The sequence below is a fragment of the Carassius gibelio genome, chromosome B21 (genome assembly GCF_023724105.1).
Source record: "Carassius gibelio isolate Cgi1373 ecotype wild population from Czech Republic chromosome B21, carGib1.2-hapl.c, whole genome shotgun sequence".
Taxonomy (NCBI): domain Eukaryota; kingdom Metazoa; phylum Chordata; class Actinopteri; order Cypriniformes; family Cyprinidae; genus Carassius; species Carassius gibelio.
Genome location: NC_068416.1, coordinates 9,810,712 through 9,820,621, shown reverse-complemented (window position 1 = coordinate 9,820,621; position 9,910 = coordinate 9,810,712). Strand labels below are relative to the sequence as shown.

The window sequence follows — 9,910 nt, the reverse complement described above, 5'->3', positions numbered from 1 at the left end:
TATTTTATTCACTCTTAAAAATAGGTTCTTTATTAATGTTTCCAAAACCTTTGGATCCATTGCACAAAATTTCATTAAAAAGTTTTTCAAGAATAAAAAATGGTTCAATGGAAGATTTTTTTGGGAACATAAAATAGGTTTGGGGCTTCATAGCACTTGGAATTTTATTTTGTTTTTTTCCCGAAAATTATTTGACTCTATAAAATTATTTAGTGCTCTCCTTATCGGTTTACATACAAAATGGGCAGAAATTGAAAAGGGAAGTACAGGAAAAAAGTAAAAGGAAAAAAAGGAAAGAAAAATAAATAAATAAATATAGCAGATCAGGATTTTTGTTGCTGAAAGATGCAGAGGGGAAAAATAATAAAAATAAAAATATAATTTATTTGTGCTCCAGGAGTGTTCTGGACAGTGTTATTTTATCACCGAGTTATTACTTTAGTTTTTATTCATATTCTTAATTAGTTTTATTAATAGTTTATGTTTTATTTAATTTTAGTTGTTTAGTTTGTTTTATTATTTTTATTGTTTTTTAAGTCTATAGTTTTATAGTTATTCATAGCAAATTAATAAAACTATGAAACATAAAACATATTTTTTTATATATGTTATTTGATTTCATATAACTTTTTTTATGTTTTAAGATTTAGTTACCTAATGCTATAATTAATGCTATTTACAGATTATTTCTAATTTTTGTCAGATTATACTGAAAATAAAAACACACACACAGATTGTATCACATGTGACAGCTGATCTTTTCAGCATCATTGGGTTACATAAGACAAGAAATAGGATTATCTCATGAACAGTGTGGTTGCAGAATGCACAGACTGAATTTATGTCAACATATGTGACTCTGGCCCACAAAACCCAGTCTTAAATCGCTGGGGTATATTTGTAGCATTAGCCAAAAATACATTGTATTCAGAATTATTGATTTTTCACTTATGCCAAAAATCATTAGGACATTAAGTAAAGATCATATTCGTGAAGATAATTTGTAAATTTCCTAATGTAAATATATCAAAACGTAATTTGCATTGCTAAGAACTTAATTTGGACACATTTAAAGGTGATTTTTCTATTTAGTGTTTTTTTTTTTTTTTTTTTTTTTTTGCACCCTCAGATGCCAGATTTTAAAATAGTTGTATCTCATCCAAATATTGTCTGATCCTAAACCATACATCAATGGAATTCTTAATTTTGCAAAGGTGTCATAGTTTGGTCTGAAGTTGTACTTATTTTTAAATAAAATGTGCAGTGCCCTTTTAATGCAGAGGCAATGAGATTTTGACTTCATGAGAAAATACATATGAGAAATGTGTACAAAATATGTGTTTTAAAATATGGTACTTTGACAAATAAATATACACATTTCTCACAGTCTCAGTGACAGTTTAGCTTTATTCTCTTTCTGCCCCTATTTTTCTTGTTCACTAATTCACGCATGTTCCATTTACACAAATACACACGTCAAATGTCTTTAGAATAATGGATTAGAAACAGTAGCTGCACAATTGCCCATAATACATGAATGATAACACTGAGAGCTACACTGAAATCATTCTTCTATAAAGGGGAACCATACATGACTCCTTAATTATATTATTAATTATATTCTAAAAATAATTATATAGCTACTTTTTTCCCCGCAAATAATTTGTAAGCTATGTAAAATGTAATTAGTATGTTATCAAGGCGGCTTATCCTATTTTTTATTGATTCTTGATCCTTAATTTCAATATTTCAATTATACATTAAAAGTCATGTATATATATTATAGATTCATATTTTGATATAAGGCATTGCAACAATCTGCAATTGTGGTATTAATTGTAATATTTCGTTATGAAACTTCATAACTTTCATTATGAAAAACAAATTTTCACCCCATAGGATATGCTTAATACATCCTACAAGTTTCATAGCTTAAAATGTCCTCATCATCAATTTATGTAATAAACCTCAGAGAGAAGCTAGTTTTGGATAAGAGCAAGGAGCCATCATCCAGGCTGTCATTTTTCGTAATTAAGGCTGTCATTAATTTTTTGTATATATATATATATATATACATACACACACACACACACACACACACACACAGTGGATAAAAATGTGATATCCCAATGAGTTCACACTTCAGTCCTGCAGATGGCGGTAATGTACCTCCAAATAAAAACCACAGAAGAAGCAGTAGCTTTTGTCAAGATGGCGACGCGCATTGTAAGCATGAGATTTTTGTGCCCAATGTTTCAGCCAGTATTGACATTGCGATGTCATGGCGTTAATATCAAAAGATATGTGCGTAAACGCATTTGTGTGTCTGGTTTAATGTCAGTGAAAGAGTCTATAGAAAATTCGAAACAAGTCGTCAGTCAAAACGAACATTTATTACAAGACAACATTTTCAGAAACAATAAAAAAGACAGCATTCATCGACCAGACAACATCTCGGATACTGTATTAGCCCGGGAAGATGTGATAAATGCAGACCACTGCGACAATCCTCAGCACACCACATTGTCTCGTTTTGGAGAATTGAATGGTTTGTTGTACGAGAAAGCACAGCCTGGGGACAAGATTGTGACGTGAGTAAAATATTGACATTGGTTATTACGTGATTCCTGCCCGAGACTACAAAGAACTGCTTTGTTTTTTGAAAAAAATAATAAAATTAAGTAGGCCTATGCATGAACTGAGTATAATACAAAAGTCTTTACAACTTTGTAAACTTTAAACAATTCTGAATTGCAAACTATTTATGAATCAATTATGAGAAAAACTATCCTTTGTAAAATACTTTCTGTCGCAAACTGAAAAATAAATAGTGTATTTTGCGTCTTGTGGATGTTTTTTCAATGTTAAATGTATTGGCTACAAATGATGCTGCATTTAATCTCCATGCAGGAGGTTGGTCAACATCGCTCGATCTAAGAAGTTTCGGGAGCAGCAAGGTAAAGTTGTTCTGGAGGGAAAGCATCTTATACGCAGCGCTCTGGATTCAGGGGCCATAGCACAAACTGTTTATTTCAGTTCAGTGGATGCACTGCAGGAGCTTCCCCTGGATAGACTCAGACGTACCAGCATCGTGAAAGTCAGAATGGATGATCCTAAAATCTGGTCTGATCTTGACATCTCAAAAAATTTAATAGGTAAGAGACCTGCATTAGCAATACAAAACAAATCGTCCCCCTCATGCAGGAGCAACTTAATTTGTCTTCTCTAATTGCAGCCATATTCAGACGGCCCGAAGCATCCCATTTAACTTTCTCAGAAGAAAAGTATGGCAAGCCTGTGCCCCTGACACTGATTTGTGACAATGTGAGAGACCCTGGAAACCTTGCAGCAGTGTTACGCTCTGCTGCTGCTGCCGGGTGTCACAGTGTGCTGCTCACTAAAGGTAGCAGAAAAGCTAAGACATTCTCAGTTTATTCACTTACGAAACTTTATCTTTAAAAAAATGATGATAACAAGAATGATAACAATAAAGATATAGCTATAATAATCATTATAATCTAAGAGAATAGCTGAGTCCACATCACAACTGTAATGATACTTGATGCATAATGTATAATGTACTTGGATGGTTTACTATTTCCGGTTGAAAATCAAAATGCAGATCCATGCACACTCTAGCTGCATCTCATTTCGGACGCTGTGTCCTCTGGAGGTCGCATTTAGTGGCTGCATACGTAATCAAAATGACTGTTATTTCTTGTGAGGTGTAACTTTTTTTGATTATCCAATAAATTGTATTTTTGTTCATAATTAAATTCTGGTAATCTCCCCTCAGGATGTGTGGATGTTTGGGAGCCCAAAGTTCTTAGGGCAGCCATGGGCGCTCACTTCCGTCTCCCTGTAATCCCAAACCTAACATGGAGTGATATTCCAAGTCATCTGCCCAAAACAGTAACCATACACGTAGCGGACAACTGCAGCACCACCTTGACCGAAGATAACAATACCATAATCCCTCAGCAACAGAAAAAGCCTTCTGATTACGGTTGGGTCAGAGGGCATCAGTACCCAAAGAAGGTGAAATATGAGGATGATGATTTCTGTGGTTTTGAGGATTATGATGGTGGCAAATCCCTCGAGACGCAGTGTTATTACATTGACTGGGTTGCTAGGCACACAGGTCTTGTAATTGGTGGAGAATCACATGGTCTGAGTCGGGAGGCTTTGCGATTGGCTGAGAGTACTGGAGGACGGAGGTTACTGATCCCCATGGTATGTGGTGTGGACAGCCTGAACTCTGCCATGGCTGCAAATATTTTGCTTTTTGAAGGTAGGAAGCAGCTGCTGTCACTGGCTGAGAAGATAAGAAGTTGACCACAGCTTTGTGAAAAATGATGATAACGCCATGCAATCATTACATAATATTATGTAATATAAACACATCCAGAATGTTTTTTTGTGTGTGATATTTAAATATTTGTATGTAAATAAGGCCTTTTTGATTCGATTAGAATTCATTCATTCATTCATTATAGAAAAATACTATTGATTTATGAAAAAAAAATCTATTTCAGTGTCCTCAGTATTGAAATAAACAGTCTCAAAATTATGGCTGCAGTATGTTTTGGAAGTACTTGTGTGGGGATTTTTTATTTATTTTTTAAATATATGCAAGGACAATTTAAAAAGACATTTTGTAGAGTATGGTTTAAATCATATCCAAGAGTTCGATGGAAGCATATATGTAGCCATATTCAACTTGAAATGCAAAATACAAAATGGCAATGCAATATGTTGAACAGCAATGTATTTTTGTATTTACATGCATATTTTCCATTACATGTGTAACGTTTGGTGTATAATAAAAATTTAATTACTTAATGTACATCTGCCATTTCCCACATTAGTTTGATAAGCATGTAAATTAATTAGTGTGTTTATGTAAATTAAATACATTTTAATGCTTTATAAGTTGCAAAATTAAAATTTAAATGTATTTTTTCTTAAATGCATTTACACAAATGGAAAGGACACTTGGGGTTGCTTTTCATTAAAATGATAAATGTAGAAAAATTCATTCTGGATTTAAAAATGCATTGGTCAATGCACAATGCACACAGCCCATGGTATTTACATGCCCACACCTTACTTAAACATCATTAAAATGCAGTACCAGAAATAGATGAAGAATCCCTTCTTCTAGTTAAGTTGTTGTAGGATCCACTTCCATTGAGAGTCCTAACACCTCCAAACAACATGAAATTCTTCCAGAAAACCAGGCATTCCGAGATGTCTTTAGCAAGCAATGAGACTGTGCAATCAACCTCCTGCCTGGGGCTACATTTGCACAAGGTAAAATCTACCTGCTGTCCATCCTGTAACAAAAGCCCATGAAGGAGTATATCGAGGAGGCTCTCAAGCATGAATTCAGAAAAAAAAAGCATGCAGTTATTGTAAGCCTGATAGCTGACAGCACTTGCTCTACCATGCCCCCTTGCCACAATCAGCTACTCCCAACCAGTAACATCCACATTCAACTGGCCCACGCTGACTCCCTGCTTTGTGAAAGTTAAAGTGACATTCAGCCAAGTATGGAGACCCATACTCAGAATTCAATGGAGACCCATACTTAGAATTCGTGCTCTGCATTTAACCCATCCGAAGTGCACACACACAGAGCAGTGAACACACACACTGTGAACACACACCCGGAGCAGTGGGCAGCCATTTATGCTGCGGCACCCGGGGAGGAGTTGTGGGTTCGATGCCTTGGTCAAGGGCACCTCAGTCATGGTATTGAGGGTGGAGAGAGCACTGTACATGCACTCCCCCCACCTACAATTCCTGCCGGCCCGAGACTCAAACCACAACCCTTCGATTGGGAGTCCGACTCTCTAACCATTAGGCCACGACTTCCCCAGATTCCCCAGAATCGACTTTGTTGGTCGATTCACTATCTAGAGGCAGATCAAGGAAGTCACTTGCCTGCTAAACCTTCTTCCTCACTACAGAATTTTGCCGCCTTTTTTGCCATATCATTATTGAAAATGCATGGGCGTCATGGAGATAATAAAAATATCTGAAGACTATTATGAAAATGAATGGTACAATAAAAATATGACATTAAAACATGTCTGTGAAAACAGTGATTAGAACACTGTTAGATTATGACAAGAAGAGGGAATGATTTTAATAAAGTATTGAGGAACTTTATGCCAATAAACTAAAACCCGTTCTATCACACATTCTATGATTTTAATCAGATAACTTAGATACATAAGGGTAGAAAAGGATGCAAATGCTAGTAAACTTTAAGTCATGAGCTACAGCGAGAGACAGAGAGCTCCAGCCTTGATTACAGATGTCTCTTTCATGACAGAGCGTTGAAACACATGCATAGAAAGCAGACAGAATTTACTATAGATTGCATCTTCTATTGCACGTTCTTGCCGCAGCATAAATGGCTGTCCACTGCTCCGGGTGTGTGTTCACAGTGTGTGTGTGTTCACTGCTGTGTGTGGCACTTTGGATGGGCTAAAAGCAATCCTTCAGCATCACAGTAGCTATCTGTCCACTGGCTCTGCCATGTTCCCTTGTCCCTCTGGCTCCGCCATTGTCTGTCACTGACCATCGGGACTCCACTCCTCCAGCTCGGTTGGGCTCCTTCCCTCTGGCTCCTTCCAGGTCCTTTGTCACTCTTGCTGCACCGTGGTCTTCTGGATCCCCTCCTCCGCTGCCAGTGCCATTTGCTCCGCCCTGGACCTCCGGATCCTCTCCGTTGCTCTGGCTCATTGACTCTCCTACTCCACCTAGGATTCCTACACCACCTGCTCCGCCACCATTGGTCAGCCCCCTGGAGTTGTTGGCCCTTCCTACTCCATGGCTTATTCCTCCGTCGGCTCCACCATGGGCCACCATCATGGCTGTAGCCTGGGTCTTGCTTGGCTCCTCCCTCCTTTGTCACCCCTATGGACTCTGTTTGCCAGCCCCCTGCCGGGTGTCCGTCCTCCTTCTGAGCCTTCTCTCAGGTTCCCAAGCAATATGTTTTGCTGTGTTTCTGCCCGTTTCTGTTCCTATTTTCCCTTATTTGGTCATGTTCTTATCCTCGTTTAGTTTAATTAGTCATTCAGTGCATCTGTGTTCCTCCTAGTTACCTTGTTATGTCATGTATTTAAGTTCCTGTCAGTGTATTCCTCCTCTGTCGGGTCTATAAGTTGTGTAATTGTGTCTTCCTTTCCTTCCAAGTGTGGATTTATCCTGTCTGTTCATTCCACATGTCCTATGTTCCCTTCTGGCAGCGTATTGAGACATTTAGTTGTCCTCTAGACAAAAAGATTAAAGATCCCTTTAAAAGCATCTGATATAAGGCTATATAAGAGGTATGATATTTTAACGTTTCACCAGACAGTCCTTTTACAACATTTATTAATCTTGGTGTCAACAGACTGCTTCTCTTTATTTGTCAGTGAGATCTAGGCAAAATGCTGAAACATAATTTTTCAGGCTAGAGAACATGGCAAATTTGGCAAATTTATTTGAGATGCCCTTTTTTGGTTTGAGCTCTTGTGTTGACTGAACCACAGTTGACAAAAGCTCATCCGGTCTGCTGATATGGAAATCAATTAATTAAACACAACAAGATGTGAAACCTTATAAAATAAATCACCTTATAAGAGGCTCCTACTTTCGAACATGATGTTGTTAGTACTCTTGGTAAATATGATCAAAGAAGGCTATGAAAATACAGGTGCATCTCAATAAATTAGAATTTCGTTGAAGGATTCATTTATTGCAGTAATGCAGCTCAAATTGTGAAACCAAAATGTTAGCCAAAATCATCACAATTAAAAGAACCAAAGACTTAAACTACTTCTAGAACTACTTAAACAACTACTTCTAAACTACTAAGACTTAAAGAACTGGGCCCGTATTAATAAAGATTCTATAAGAATCCTCTCAAAAAACTCTTAATTTAGCTTAAAAACATTTACGTAGGAGTCTTAGCTTAAGAGCGATTCGGGACTGATTTGAGAGCAACTCTGAGTAAGGAAAAGACAAAAACTTTCATCTTAGTGAGGAGGCGGGGTTGACCCCGTTGCTATGTATGACACAATCTTTTGAAGACTGTGATTGGTTGGTTGTCCAAGAAGGAAAAAAAGAGTGATTTTAAGGATAGGGTCTATTCTAATTCTCACTTTGAATTTACATGTGTAATTTTTCCTATTTGACCGTTCTCTCTCTCTCTCTCTCTCTCTCTCTCACACACACACACACACATTATATGTGTGTATATAAATCCTTTTTTATTTACCATGCTTTTAATTTCCTATAAGGTATTTGATTGGCTTAGAATGATAAAAATGGTTCCACTCTTCCCAATTACAGTGATTGCTATCCTATTTAAGTGGGGGTTTGAATGTTGGTATTAATGTATCAAACATGGAATCAAAACCAAGAAGGGCGAGAAAGCCAAACTGGACAGAGGAACAGAGTTTACTGTTAGCCCAGTTAGTGGATGAACACAAGGCCATTCTTAAAGGAAAATTCGGGCCGGGTGTCACAGCAAGGGACAAGAAGCAGACATGGGAGTGTATAGCACAAACTATTAACGGTTCATTCCCCCTGCTTGTGCTCACCTATAAGTCTGCTATATTCATAAATGCAGTTTGTTGAACCTGCAAGGTGGGAATGTCCAGTGGAAACGACATGAACTGCGACACAATAAGATGTTAAATGAAAATGCTGTAATTGTGTGATCACTCTGCTTACAGAAGGTTATGACAGACCCAAATCATCACTATTGCATTGTTGCATTTTGCCAGTTGCCAAATATCGTAATGTAGTGATTACTCTAATTTCTGGCGCTATGGCATTTCTGCGCTGTGTTGGAGATGTTAGCACGTCTCTAATAAGATCAGTCACAAACATGATCCCTGCACGATCTAATCTATAGCGTCTTATTAACATCCTGTCATCCATTGTCTGCAACACATTTCTTCTGCCTCTTTGTCTTTCTTCCATTTTCTCCTCTGCTAAAGAAACTCTTAAGCCTCTTAAAAGTCCTCGTCTGTGCTCCTAACAAGTCTGACCTTAAGACATCTTTTAAGGGTTAAGATGCTTTCTGAATTACTTTTTTCTTTGCTAGGATTTTTTTCTTTAATTTTAAGAGTAAGCGCCCATATTTCTAAGAATTTTCTTAGAATTTTGTCAAATTTGGTTAAAATTCAGTCATGGGTGTAGATGGAGTAGAGGAATGGGCTCAGCACACAGCCCTGTGGAACTCCAGTGTTGAGTGTGATGGTGGTGGAGCAGGTTTGGCCTGACCTAACATGTCGAGGTCTGTTGTTTTTAACGTTTGTTTTTAGATTATTTTCCAGTTGAAAGATCCAAACATGGCCCATTATAATATTTCTAGCAGAGTCAGTCCCTTTTTGATTTTTTATCTGTAGGTATTTGACAGAATGAATCAAGCCATGTGTTTAAACAAGATTTCCAGGACCTCCAGCAGAATAGTCTCACAACATAAAAAATACAGCAGTATATTTAGTTGTACACATGGGGTACTTTTTTCCCTGTTTTCACCAAACCCATCTTGAGGATTTGCTTCTTAAAAGCACATTGTTTAGTTACATCTGATCATAGAAACCAGTCCTGTTTGAAGTTCCAGTTGTGTCTGACAACTGAATATGCTGGAAATTGTTTTTTTTGGTGAAAACATTTTCTTTTCTTGATTCTTTTCTGGTGAAAACATTTTCTTTTCCAAACAAACATGTGGTGATGTATGTGTTGTTCAAGCTCTTTTCTTAAAGCCACTTTCTAATTTGTGATGCTCCGTTATCTTTTGCTGCTCATCAGAAATACACTCTAAACCTAAAGGATTATTATTTAGGAACATCATACTAATACTGTGTTTGATCCCCTTTCACCTTCAGAACTGCCTTAATTCTAC

General features: G+C 37.1%; 1 protein-coding gene across 2 annotated transcripts; it reads left to right on the top strand.

Moving 5' to 3' along the window:
• The first annotated feature begins 2,089 nt into the window (after nt 1–2,089).
• Nucleotides 2,090–4,848, top strand: mrm3b (mitochondrial rRNA methyltransferase 3b). 2 transcript variants are annotated; one of them, XM_052587444.1, is made up of 5 exons: nt 2,502–2,591; nt 2,911–2,957; nt 3,037–3,155; nt 3,236–3,403; nt 3,797–4,848. In XM_052587444.1, the coding sequence occupies exons 3-5, from the start codon at nt 3,104–3,106 to the stop codon at nt 4,333–4,335; spliced, it is 759 nt and encodes a 252-aa protein (XP_052443404.1). In that variant the 5' UTR covers nt 2,502–2,591; nt 2,911–2,957; nt 3,037–3,103; the 3' UTR covers nt 4,336–4,848. The 2 variants fall into 2 exon arrangements, with proteins under 2 accessions (XP_052443403.1, XP_052443404.1); XM_052587443.1 differs by having other exon boundaries at nt 2,090–2,591; nt 2,911–3,155.
• The last annotated feature ends 5,062 nt before the right edge of the window (nt 4,849–9,910 follow it).